This window comes from Phoxinus phoxinus (assembly GCF_949152265.1).
Source record: "Phoxinus phoxinus genome assembly, chromosome: 10".
Taxonomy (NCBI): domain Eukaryota; kingdom Metazoa; phylum Chordata; class Actinopteri; order Cypriniformes; family Leuciscidae; genus Phoxinus; species Phoxinus phoxinus.
The window spans coordinates 26,903,691-26,917,985 of NC_136885.1; the positions used below are offsets into that span (position 1 = coordinate 26,903,691).

At 35.7% G+C, this 14,295-nt stretch overlaps 1 protein-coding gene across 2 annotated transcripts; it reads right to left on the reverse strand.

Annotated features, from left to right (window-relative positions):
• Positions 1-94: 94 nt before the first annotated feature.
• On the reverse strand, positions 95-13,995 carry capn7 (calpain 7). Of its 2 annotated transcripts, XM_079627096.1 has the most exons (22): positions 13,914-13,995; positions 13,540-13,778; positions 13,211-13,319; positions 11,984-12,141; positions 11,261-11,328; positions 10,966-11,166; positions 10,438-10,524; positions 8,831-8,957; positions 8,584-8,669; positions 8,241-8,334; positions 7,967-8,113; positions 7,164-7,270; positions 6,573-6,693; positions 6,336-6,480; positions 5,386-5,485; positions 4,216-4,351; positions 4,051-4,126; positions 3,813-3,958; positions 3,664-3,726; positions 3,416-3,546; positions 2,216-2,308; positions 95-1,433 (listed from the first exon to the last, which is right to left on the reverse strand). In XM_079627096.1, the coding sequence occupies exons 2-22, from the start codon at positions 13,639-13,641 to the stop codon at positions 1,289-1,291; spliced, it is 2,442 nt and encodes an 813-aa protein (XP_079483222.1). In that variant the 5' UTR covers positions 13,642-13,778; positions 13,914-13,995; the 3' UTR covers positions 95-1,288. The 2 variants fall into 2 exon arrangements, with proteins under 2 accessions (XP_079483222.1, XP_079483221.1); XM_079627095.1 differs by having other exon boundaries at positions 13,540-13,982.
• Positions 13,996-14,295: the final 300 nt, after the last annotated feature.

Here is a 14,295-nt window from a genome sequence, read left to right on the forward strand (position 1 = left end):
AGAAAAAAAATCATTCACTGCTCTTGACATTTATAAGGATGCATCCGTTCTCTTATGTTTAATGTATACAGTGAAGACTGTCCAGTGTTATTTTACATTTGGATTTTTTATTCAATGTCTCTACCTGAAAACTACAGTTACTTGTTTTCTATTTAAATTAGTTAGGCTAGTAGTTTTAGCTGTGGTATTGAAATTGGAAAAGAGAATTGTGAATTTTCACTGGTAGATTATTTCTGTCTGTTGGTGTCTAACCACCTGTTTTTGCAAAAGCAGTTTCATGGCCGGTAAAAAATATTTATGGCTGGTGAATTTTCTTAAATCACAAGCCATTGGAAGGTGTGGCAAAAATTTAAGTTTTTGACCCAGAATGTAAATATCAAAAAAGTAACCAAGAAGAATAAATGCTGTAAAAACTAGTTATTATATAATAAAAAAAACTTGTTTTTGTAAAGTCACCAATGTAATTCTATTATAAAAAAGGGATGTCTGATGACATGTACACCTTAATTTTAATCTCTGCAAATAAATACATCCGAGCAGATGAACATAAATCAAAAAGCATGTTAGATGGAAGAACTAAGCATTTGTACAATACCCAATACGGAACATCATCCTCAATCATGCATGTCCCTTTATGATGTAAGAACACCCAGGTCATTGTAATAATGTTCTGTAAACATTCAGTACTGTGCTGGTAGATAGTGACTGATAAACAATTCAAGTTGACAATTGATGCGCATAATGGGTGGTGGGGGAAGCTAAAAAAAAAAAGCCTTTTTTTGATAAAAGTGCACTCATTCTCTGCCCACTACAGAGAAAAGCCCTGCAACTGAGTCTTTCTACCTTGACATAAGCAAACAGACCAGAGGAAGAGCCCTTAGTATGAACACAAAACATATCCCTCTGATCTATCATCAGACATCATTAATATACAGCCTTGCTTTAATGCAAGTCTCCTGAGTGAAAACAGTCATTTCAGTTCAAGTGTACACACACATTGTTTTTGAATAACACTTTGGACTGCAGAACTATTGTAAGAGGAGTGTATTTTTGGCTGATTGAACACACTTCCTCTGAGCATGGCACTGTCATGAGCAGTCGTACGCTATCTATCACACACTAACATGACAAACATGGCACTGTGTCAGGTACCATCTGTGGGTGGGGATTATTTATTTTGGTAAGCGAGAGTGTTTGTGCCGTAGGGAGCAATGAGCATTGGCTAAAGCATCTTCAGTGTGTCTGTTCAGTCTGCAGAACAATCCGGTGGGCCGATAATCTCGAGCCGTTATTGCAGCTGAGATACGCGCAGTGGAGTGACACTGCTGAAGTCCAGGAAGAACGGGCCTTCTTGTTTGGGCAGGAAGGTAGAGGGGATGACATTGTAAATCCCAGCAGGGAAGTTCTCAACATCCATATAACAGAAACCGCATCTGAGGATAAAGAGATCAGATTCTGTTATATAAGGAAGGATAATGATCCGTTTTTAATCGATTTTTAGAGTACACATTATAAATGCGCCTTAATCTTTGAACTACTTATGCAGACCATCAACAAAGAAAATCATGCTACTGCTATCAAGATGAGACGGCGGATAAACCATTAAACATTTTCCTCAGTCACAAGACTATTTGACAAATGATCAACTATGTCTGACCTAGATTTCTTTGTGAGACATGGTTGTGCTTTTCAAGCATTTGCATGCTGATGCTAAAGTGGAACGATCTACACAGTTTTGTCTATGCACGTACGGGGATATAAACAGGCCAGCTGAATGTTAGCATACTGAAATAAATATATACCAGCCTGTGTTGATAATAGCATGCTATTTCTGAAGTGACTAATGCATATATACCAAGGGTTTTCAAGGGAGTGCCAAATGGGTCAAGGGTCTTATTTGGGTATGGGAAAAATGTATAAATTACTGTTCAAGAGTTTGGGGTCAGTGTAGGGCTGTTAAAGGATTAATCACGATTAATCGTTTAACAGCCCTAGGTCAGTGAGATTTTTTTTATTTAAGATATTAATACTTTTATTCAGCAAGAATGCAAGACTTTTACATTGTTACAAAAAAGTTATATTTAATATTTATTTATACCAATGTGCTTAATATGGGAGAATGGAAATGGACACAGGATTTCAGACAATGTAATTATCTTTAAAGCAATAAAACAGACATCTAGTTTTCTTCATCACAAAGAGAGTATTTCTTTACCGGTAATCTCCACTGCCCCTCTTTTGAGAGCCTGATGATCCAGAATCCCCTGCAGTAGAAACGGTCACCACCTCAAAGCCCACACTGTACTGCCTGCAGAGAGAAAGCCAAACTCGTTTATATTCACAGACATCACGCATCCTCACATCACTGAGAACACACTCTCGCACTCAAAGACAGAAGGGTTCTGAATATGCGTAGGTGTTTCTTCCATAAAGAAGTGATTGCAGAGGACGGCCCTGTCAATCCTGGTGTCAAGGGAAATCTGACGGCCCGTGAAATCTTACCCCCTTCTTATGCTTAAAATAACTTTTTTGGGGCATGTTATAGCAATTTATCTTTATAGTCATCTTATTAAACAAAAATACAGAAATTAATAACTTTTATATCATCACATATTACATTACATTAAATATATACACTATGCGTTAAAAAGTTTGGGGTCAGTAAGAGTTTCTTAATGTTTTTTAAAAAGAGGTCTCTGATGCTCACCAAGGCTGCATTTATTTAATCAAAAATACAGTAAAAAGAGTTATATTGTGAAACATAATTACAATTTAAATATATATATATTTTTAAATTATTCATGTGATGGTAAAGCTGAATTTGCATCAGTCATTACTCCAGTCTTCAGTGTCACATGATCATTCAGAAATCATTCTAACATGCCATCTGATGCTCAAAAACATTTCTTATTATTGCCAATGTTGAAAACAGTTGTGCTACTTAATATTTTTGTGGATTCTTTGATTAAAATAAAGTTTAAAAAAACACAGCATTTATTTGAAACATTATACTGTCCCTTTTGATCAATTTAATGCATCACTGCTAAATAAAAGTATTAAACTCTTACTGACCCCAAACTTTTGAATGGTAGCGTACAAAAATATCACATTCTAAAACCAAAATCACAACCTTTGTCTTTCAGTGTTCAGCTTGCTTAGTTATCTAAGCTAACATAACCTATGCAAGATACACCTAATCAAAGCAAACCTTTATGGAAATGAAGAAAATTACATATTTAAAAATAAAAAAAATTCTTAAATGATAAAGGCCTTTAGATCATATTTTGATGTTCAGGTGTCAAGGGACATACATTTATCACACTTATTTTAGGAGTACCACTGTTGCTTTGAAATGTAATGAAAAAAGGGAAATGTGTCCTCTGGTGGTGTGGAGTAAAATCGCAAGCAGTCTGACCTTGAGCCACGGAGTTCGATGAGCAGAGGGCCTGTTTTCTCTATGTTGAACTGGTATATGGGGTTGTTCTTGAAGCTATCTTTGTAGTTTCCACAACCTCCTGCACTTGCCCCCTTCCACTGGCCATTTATCTATACATCAACAGCAACAAAGAGAGAGATGTTAAAAAACAATCTGGAAATAGCTTCCAACAATAACCACCACCACCACAAACACTATAAAAAGTGATAGTAGAAGTTTTAACTCACTCTTTTGGTGTGGATGAAGGGTGTTGGGATTTTGGAGAAATTAAACTTGCATACTGAGTACACCTGGAAAGGGCATATTCATGACAGCATTGAACAATAGGATTCAATTAATATGAAAATAAAAACCATCACACTTGAATGTGTCTTACCCTTAGTGTGTAGTTGATGGTGTTTTGTTTCTCATACTGAGAGACCACCAGTGTAAAGGTGTGAGTTCCAGGACTTGTCAGTTTGATCTTGGTTAAGTAGTGAGGGCTGTTGATCCTGATGCCATCAATGAAGGGAGGAGGTTCAGCTTCAGAAAAACACAAACAAGGGCACATAAAATGTATGTAATGAACTATAAAGAAATCAGATATACACGATTTCTTCAGTGTCTAATTTTACCTGGATAATAGACTTTCTTTCCATCGGTCTTGTAAACTACTAAAGTAATAAACTCCCGATTCTGCGCAAAGTCATCCTTGAGAGCGAATGAGAAAGTAAGAACATTGTAAAAACTAGTACTCTCAATCTGATTGTAGTGCACTGCACTGTAATCTGTAGTTTTACCTTGTCAGTGATGTGTCTGGTGAGTAGCACCCATACTGCAGCGCCCCCTTGAGGACACTGCACCTCCAGCTTGTACTGCGGGTTATTGGCCAAACTGTAGACGTCCTTCACAGGTCCCTGTTTGCCATCCCAGCTACTGCAATTGCATAATGCACATACATTTTCTAATTATCCGATAACATGACTAAGTCTAAGACTTTTTCTCAGTTTTGATTTTTTGCTCAGATCAATTTTTATTTTTTTCCATCTGTTCACATTATTTTTTAAATGTGGTCAATATCAGATTCGTATGAAAGCTTGTTTCCGCCTTTCCATCAGTTACCTTAAAAAAAAGATAATTGCGACTTTTTCTCTTACAATTATGACTTTTTCTTTCAATTGCAAAGAAAAATCACTATTTTGAGGGGGAAAAAGTCAGAGTAGTGGGATATAAACTCACAATTCTGCCTTTTTTCTCACAATTTCAAGTTTTTATCACATATTTCTGACTTTTTTTTCTCTGTATATGCGAGTTATAAAGTCCAAATTGCGAGATATGAGGTCACTTCTGTCAGGAGCACTATCGTCAAATACGATTGACAATTAGCATACAGTTTGGATTGGCGGTATGGTTACGTTCTGGGCGAGAACTAAAATTCACAATTACCTTTTTATTTTGTAGTGGGAAACAAGCTTTCATAGATTTAAGTGTGAACTGATCACGGTCCTAAACTGACTTGCGTACACACAAAGAACAATAACAAAATGACACGCTGTCATATGGAAGGCCACTGAATTCAGTGTTTATGCCTTCATTTCTAAGCTGATGTGCCGTGGAAGCCAGCGATTGTGACGAATGTCATTCCAGAAAACTAAGAATGACTAAAGAACTATCGGTAGTGATATGTAAAATCTTTGGAGTGAATCCCATCAACGTAGAATTGTGACGTTCCAGAGTAAAAGTCGCATGAATTTCGATATGACTGTTCAGACTGAGGTTGCAATGCAAAACCTCAGACCTGTATCTGGTCTAAGACCATATTTATAAAAAAATAAAAAATAAAAAATTAAAAAAAAAGAAAGATCTGAGTTACATTATGAGCAAAAAAATGTGGGCCACAGTCTAAACATAGCCTATCAGACACCAAAGACTTTGACAGAATACTATTGATGATGTAAAAGGAGTCGAACCTTTGTATACATGAGGATTCTTTGAACAGTGCTGGATTCCAGCTCATGTAGATGACATCGTAATACTGGCACAAGTCTTCCCAGATGATCCAAAACACCCCTTAAAGAAAAACACACAGGTGAATAAGAGAACGTTTACAACATTTGTCTCTGTGTCATGTAACAATAAGGTACGAGAGGCTGTGCTGTACCGTGAATAAGTCACGCTGAAGGGCGTTGTTAGGCACGAACCGAAGTGCCTGCAAGTGCAACCCCTTCAGCCGTGACTTACCGGTATTCAGGATACAGCACAGCCTCTCGTACCTTATTGCTTTTATAAAACGGTTAGCACACAATACAAATATTACAGCCAAAAAATATGTATCTATGCAACTTTCATGATGTAAAATAACTAAAAGCATTCCTTCCGCTGGAAAAAATAGTCCCTGACCGTAAACAGCAACAGACGTTACATACATTATTTCGCCAATAAATAGCGACAAAGACTGTCTTTATGAGCGAGTCAGTTAGTAGAGAAGACTTTTACATTGAAAGGACTCAAACTTATGATCACGGAGAAGGAAGACGCATATGACAGATGCCTATAGGCACGGAAAAAACCCTTAACTGTTAAAAGAACAAGATATCGCAGCGGACATTCACTGATTTTTTTATTATGAGTATAGGACTGACCTGAAGGAAAATGCTGTCTACTGTAAATGCAGGTACACTCGCTTACTCGATCTCTCACAGTCACAATACTCTACTATAGCTTCAATGAACATCAATGAGATCAAACATGTTTTCAAGTTGCTAAGAGTGGTTGCTAGGGGTGTTGTGTAGTGATACATAGAACCGTTGGGTGAAGCGGTCATAGCCGTGTTGTATCGTCAATAAAACACAGCTATTGACCAATCAGAATCAAGGATTGGAACTAACCGTTTTATAATGTTAGATAAGCACTGGCTTACCATTGTCAAACTTCTGTGCGGTTTTGGGGTCAAAATTGAGGTATTTGAGAAGATCTGGTGTCCAGTTCTTTTCGTCACGTTCGCAATAGCGGCCTTTCCACCTGAGATGGCTCCACGGGTTCTTCAGCTGGAGGAAGCGTTTACCCTGTGAGAACAAGGAGAGGATGATGTGTTTGCAGTCATGAGACCTCTCTGAGCAGAAGTTATTTAACATTGACCAGGGGTCATGAGTGTCACCTTATATTCCCTGATGTCTAGAACAGCGTAAGCATGTGTGGGCACTAAACCCCACTTGTCCCCCTCCTCTTCAGTCATGACCCCTGTCGCCGTGGTGACAAGAACATCTCCTCTGTGAAACCTGACAGAATAGATCCGTATTGGTATTGTAAACTAAAACTGAAACTATTAAAAAAAAATAATTCAGTGAGTGAAAAAAAGTTGAAATGCATAAGCAGAAAAAATATTAGATGAAAACTTAACTTAACGAAAAGAGAAATATTGCATTGGCAACTAACCAAAATAAAATAAGTTGTAATGATTAAAACTAAAACTGAAAAAAAAATAAAGTTAAATAGAAATATATATATATATATATATAAAAAAAAAAAAAAAAAAAGCTAATTCAAAATATTAATATATAAAAATTATGAAAAGAACACAGCAACATACAAACTATTTATGCACAGAATCAAGACAGGCAAGTTGAATAATGCCAGTAAAGTACTGAAGTAGCTACATACTACAAAATCTAAAGGAACATTTGACCTTATAGTGGTTAGAAATCAATCCACACCAGTGGACGTGTGTACTGTGAGTGTGTGTGCTTACCTCTGGTAAAGCATGCGGAAAGTGTCATCTTTGTTAAAGGACTGATTGTCTGAGTGCATAGCAATACGCTCTGGGATCCAGCCAGTGAGAGCGTGCAAATCGATATTCTACAAATAAAAAACATACACAAACAAAAAACACATGTCACCAAGCAGTTTCATTCAGAATAATGCAGAATATAATTTTTTTTTTTATTGTGCTGCCTAAATTCACATGTAGCATGTAAAAGCATTGATTTTAGTGTAAATTAGTGTTGTTAGTGTTTAATTATACAAAAACACCGTTCAAAAGTTTGAGGTCAGTATGATTTGTTTTGACAGAAATAAACACTTTTAATCAGCAAGGATGCATTAAACATCAAAAGTGACAGTAAAGACATTTATAATAATACAAAAGATTTCTATTTCAAATAAATGCTGTTCTTTTTAACCTTTTATTTATCATAGAATCCTGAAAAAAATGCATCAGGGGTTTCCACAAAAATATTAAGCAGCACAACTGTTTTCAACATTGACAATAAGAACTTATTCTTGAGCACAAAAATCAGCATATTTTAAATTATTTCTGAAGGATCATGTGACACTGAAGACTGGAGTAATGATGCTGAAAATTCAGCATTGCTATAACATGAATACATTACTTTTTAAAATATATGAAAATAGTACATATTGTTGTATATATAAGTTGTAATAATATTAATTTTTACTGTTTTAACTGTATTTTTTATCAAATAAAAGCAGCCTTGGTGAGTAATAGAGACTTGTTTTGTTTAGAGCAGCATCTAAATCTGAAGTGCAACTCACAGAGTTGGAGCCTGGGAAATCATATCCTCCCATGACCTTCATGTAGGCCTTCTCGATGAGCGACACCCAAAGTTCGTTGCGGTTACTGGAATAGGAACAAAGCAGCTCGCCGTTGCGGTCCACGGGTAGGAAATCATCAATGATCACCTGATAGAGAAACACGCACCTGAACTATTACAATAGTCTCAAGAACTTGTTCATCTTCAAACAATGATGAAGGCAACAGATAAAAGGCAGTTTATTTGAGGAGGCGCGGCTTAAAGAGGTTGAGTACCTTTCTCGGGACACCGTTAATGTGCAGCTTCACCATGTACTTCCCACAGGGGTTATACTCTGGCTCTCCTTTCCTGTTCTGTGGGAAGATGATGCTACATACAAACACAAATAGACATTTTTATATCATTATGGGTACCAGTACCTCCCATTGAATTCTATAATTCTTGTTATAATTAATTTAAATTACAGGACATTGTTCAGAACATTTTTTACATTTCAGCCTAAGGACACCAGACATTCACAAGCTTGATTCAGTCCATGAGCCATCCAAAAAACAGCCTGATAATCCAAGGATTACAGTAACGCATGAGTCACACTATTAGTGTAAAACATCGCTGTACCTTGTGATTAACTTTTTGCTGTAGCGTCTCTCATATGCTGCACTGATGGCCAATGAGGCAACGAAGGAACAGTCTGACACAACCGTCTGCAAGCATGAGCAAACAAAACAACATTACGCAAGCTCATTTTTTAACGACAAAACTGCTTTAAACAATAGGCAAAACCATCACTGTTTCATTTGTTTGCTAACAGATTAGCAAAGTTTTAATGAGAAGTAAACTTAGTCAATGACGCATAAAGTGAGACCTGCTTGATGCTGAAGCTGGACACAGTGAAGATCATGGTGGGGTTATTGCAGATGTCATCAGGACGAACCCAGCGTGAGAATATGGCTTTTTGCTTCGGCGACAGAGCCAGTTTCCCACATTTGTCCCTATGTGTAAAAACAATCATGCCACTGAAGTCTTTTAACTATTCCACATTTCACTCAGTGTTTTCAGACTACTGCTCTTAAAAACACTAACGCTCAAAAGTAAGATTTTTAAGTCTCTTATGCTCACCAAGGCTGCATTTATTTGATCGAAAATACAGTAAAAATTGTAATTTTGTTAAATATTACTACAAGCCGTTTTATATTTGAATATATTTTAAAATGTAATTTATTCTTGGCAAAGCTGAATTTTCAGCAGCCATTACTCTGCTATTCAGTGTCACATGATCCTTCAGAGATCATTCTAATAAGTATCATATCTAATATCTAAAATGTTCAAGAAACATTTATTATTATTATCAATGTTGAAAATAGTTGTGCTGCTTATTATGTTATGCTTATTATGCTTTGTTGAAACTGATACATTTTTTATAGCATTCTTTGATGAATTGAAGGTTCAAAAGATCAGCATTTATTTGAGATAGAAATCATCTGTAACATTGATTTATGAATCTCTTTACTGACAGTCACTTATGATCAATTTAACCCTCTATACTGTCCGTGTGTCGTTCAAAAATGACAGATTTTTGTATTTTTTTATTAAATGTAAAAATGTTACTATATTTTAGTTTGACAATGTTTTTTTTTTTTTATTTTTTTTTATTTTATGGAAATGTATGGTACTAAATTATATTTATGCAGTAATTATAATCCATTTATTTACTTTATGAGCAATGACCTAAACTGTCATAAATCTTGAATGCTTTGGAGCATAGACGTTAGATTGGTCTCTTTTTAAAGACGACAAATGGCACATAATTGCTGAAGTGAAAAAGTTTTTCAAAAGTGAACTTGAAAAAATTTTATACAATTTCACAATTAATGTTATGAAAAATGCAAAAAATACAATTTAAATTATTATATGTAGTATAAACTTTCGAAAACACATTTTACTCTAAAACCCATAAATCTAAAAAGCTGTGTTCCAAATTTGAGGTTGATATCTCAAAAAATTAGCTTTTAGTAAGATTTTGTTTTGGCGCACTACCAAATTTTTTCCAAGAGATGAAATTCTCCTATTAATTTTCAATGCGGTTATTTTTGACCATGAACAATACAAGTGTGACTATTTTTTTCTGAACCATTTAACCTTTTCGAATCATGTCCATGATATTTTTGTGTTCACACCAAGTTTACCAAGTTTCATACCATTCCGATGAAGTAAAAACTTCTAACAAAACATAAAATTTGTCAAAAATGACCAAACAGAACCAGGGGGTTAATGTGTCCTTGCCGAATAAAAGTATTAATTTCTTTCAAAATAAATAAATAAATAAATAATCTTACTGACCCCACATTTTTTAGCCATAGTGTAAGTGCAAAAGAAAATACAGCTGTTGCAGGGTACAAAAATTCCAGGGCATGTGATTGAAGCAGCTGCACTTGTATAAATTACACTCAAAGAATATAAATAAATACTCACGAGAACGGAACAGGAAAAGCAAAACGTTCCCTAAGGTCAACACTCATGAATGGAACATATTCAATTCCATTTATCTTGGAGGTCTTTCTAAAAAACACACACAAAAAAGAAAAATAAAGAACTGATTATAATTTCAAAAATGTCAACAAATTATTTTTTTCTACATGCATTATGTTGAAATAATTTTTTTTTAAAGTGACTAATATTAATAAGCCAATAATATTTTTTTCATGTTATGACTGATGATAACCAATAAATTAAAACCAGTATTACAATTACTATACTAATTTGTCCAAATAAAACTAAAATGAATCATTCTAAATGCCACAAGTGAATTTAGCCATCACAACACTATAAATGCACAGTATGAAAAAAACAGATTAATTTTATTAATTTAACAGTGTAATTACATTTGTAGTCCTTCCGTAAGATTAACTTTAGTGAGTTTTAGTTATACGCCAGGTAAAGGTGATGGGGAAATGAGCATGCGCTATTAAATATCTGACATCATGTTTGCTCTGAGCCTACCTGAGCACCTCGATCTCCTCCGCTGTGTAACGCTGACCCTGCGGCTCGCTGGACTGCACTGCTCGGACCGGCTGAGATTTGTCATGGAGGGAGAAGTCTGGGCCTAGCGGGAAGAACTGCCTAGCCTGAGCAGGGCCTTTGGATGCAGAGGAGACGGGCTGGTTTGCTGATTTACTAAGAGAGTCTTTCAGTCCCTCTGCCCTGGATGAGGAAAAAGAGATGAAAACAAAGGATTATAGGTCAAATGTATATCATACTGATTGTACATCATTCTATTTCCAAACGTGTGAAGCACCTGTCCAGAGCCTGGCGAGCAAGCTGCTTCAGTTTCCCCTGTAGTGCCTGATCTGACGTCTCATTGGACTGTGTGGGAGAGAGAAAGAGTTCAAAGATTACAGGCTCCGTTTCTAATTACCAGAGGAGACCATATAAGTGCCAGTCAGAGATATGAAACCAGAACAACCAACTTAACACCACCAGCTGTTGCAAAGACTGACTACTGTTACGTTAGAACTGCTGCTAGTATCCGAGTCAACACTGTATATTTATACAACTTTATACTACTGTTCAAAAGTTTGGGGTACAATTTCTTTAATGTTTTTAATGTTGACTCTGTCTCTATGCTCACCAAGACTGTGTTCAGTTGATCAAAAAAACAGCAAATCAGTAATAATATTAATACAATTTTAAATCACTTTTTTATTTGAATTTATTTTCAGTGTCACATGACCCTTCAGAAATTATTCTAATATGCTGATATGGTACTCAAGAAACCTTTCTTATTATTATCCATGTTAAAAACGTTGTTTTTCCCGTCTAATAATTTTCAATATTTTTGAAGCTGTGATCATTTTTTTCAGGATTATTTAATGAATGGGAAGTTCAAAAGGACAATAAATGTCTTTACTGTCATTTTTAACAAATGAATGTGTCCTTGCTGAAATAAAAGTATTAATTTCTTTGATATTCAAACTTTTGAACACTAATGTAAGTGTTTTCTCCTTATGTGACGACTCACCGTTTGAATGCACAATTCCACAGCCTGAGTGTAGAGTTCAATGGCCTCATCCGCATTTTCCTTCTCATCCTCTTCAAAAGCCTGTGTCACCAGAAAGTACGCCCTCTCCAGATCCAACTGGTGCTTACTCTTCAGAGGGTCACTGCTCTGTGCTTGAACTGATCACAGAGATTCAGTCAGTTAACTGAGATAGGCCTTACAGGAATAGTTCATCCAAAAATCAGTGCCTTTATTTACTCAACCTCATGTTGTTACAAACCAATGTGACTTTCTTTCTGTACAACAACACAAAAACAGAACACTAAAGGAGAAAGAACTGTGCTGGTCGTTCTTTTCAAAGCAATTACAACGAATGGAGACTTGCAAACTTCAAAAAGTATTCAATGCACAATAAAAGTGATTCATGAGACTTGTGTACTATAGTCCCAACCTTCTGAAGTCATATGATAACTTTAGCGTTTTAGCATTAATTAATTATCTTTTAAAAAGAAATGCATTTATGCAGTTCACAAAACTGGTCTGAGTTCTCAAATTCAACTCAGACTCAATGATTCTGTTGCAATGGTTAACAGGTCACTTAAAGTGAAGATTAATCCTATCAAATAAAATAAAATAAAATAAAATCCTAAAATTCAAAACATATGGTTTTTGAAGACTTGGAATACAGGGCATATGTTGTTTAGGTCACTTTCATGACACTTTTATGGTGATTTTGCATCCATTTTGAAGCTTGAAAGCTCCAGTACCCATTCATCATTCATAGGCTGGAAAAGAGCAACCAGTACAATTCCTCCTTTTTTGTTCCATTGAAGAAAGTCAGAGTTTTGGAACAACCTAAACGTGAGTAATGACAGAACATTAATGTAGAAAAACATTATGTTGTTCTCAAATTACATAACACAACAGAACAAGGAAGAGAATTATATTTAGCTGTGAATTACGCATTCATTTGTGATTCCCAATTGCTGCATTAGTCACACCACTTTCAAATAAGGTATGACCTATGTAAGCTTTCTAAAGGTTGGGCTGTGGAAAATATGAGCATCATTTTTTCTTCTGCAATAGGGAGGAGGAATAGGTTTCACTTTCTTGTTGACCGCAGAGAACAGCAAACAAAATTCAGCCCTAGATGATCAACTTAAAAGGTGTAAATATTGATACTGAGTATTAATAGATGAAAACAGCTTTTTGATGAGGTCAAATTGGTATTAGTTGATGTAAACTGACCAGCACTGAGTAGAGTCTGTACTCTGTCCAGGTACTCGTTCACCTTGTCTTGAATATTCTCTAGTTTGGATCCAGCCATGCCTGCATAGATGAGAGCCTGGGCAGCCTCCTAATCAGAACCCAAAATACAAAATATGATCAATTATGAGTTTTATCCAAAAATGTATTTCCACCTCAAAGTAAAAAAATGTTTCATGACAGGTTTTTATTGACGATAGTGTGAAATGTGTTGACATTTACATGAAAGAATAGAGCCTTTTCAGAAAGGTTAAGGTAAATATTATATTAAATCAGCTTTCAATGTCAGAAAAGGAGAGCTTGAAGCTTACCTTATAGTAGAAAACAGCTTCATTGTATTTCCCCTGCTGATCATTCAGTACAGCTGATTTAGCAAATTTAACAGCATCGAGTTCAAGAGCTGTACAATCCATGATTGACGTTTAAAGACGTTTGACGGATATATGACAAATCATTTTATCCTGTTCTTCATTACAGGCTGCTGTTCCTCCGATAATTTGCGTTTCTTTCTTGAGTTGTTCTCGTAACGTGAACTTCCCAACCTCCAACCCTGAAATAAAATGAGGCAAGACTGAAAAATATTGATTTCAAGGAGCTTTCAAACTTAGTTACTCTAAATAAGGTGTGGACACATAACGATTTAACTTGCTATTATGACAGCAAAACAAAAGCAAGCCCGCAGTACTTCCGGATGCGATGGGCGTGTCCTGCTGTTGTCACGACACGTCATTCGCTTTCAGCTCGGCCGCCGTCCGACTCATTTCCGCGAATCGGTTCCTCCAAATAGTTCATTTCAAAGAACCGGTTCGAAAAAACACTTCTTATTGCATTCATTATTAAGCGGCGCCTGACATCCTCTACCACTAATATTACATGTTATCTAGTATTTTCTTCTTCTTCAAATTTTAATCGTTGCCTACTGGTGATTAAATTATATAATTTATAATATTTATAATAAACAATAAAAAAAATTTGCATTCAGTTTAACTATCCTCGGTTCACTCGACGCGCGCTTTCAGGTCCCATTTCATTTCATGGTTTCATTTGTTCCTTATTCTTTGCTATAA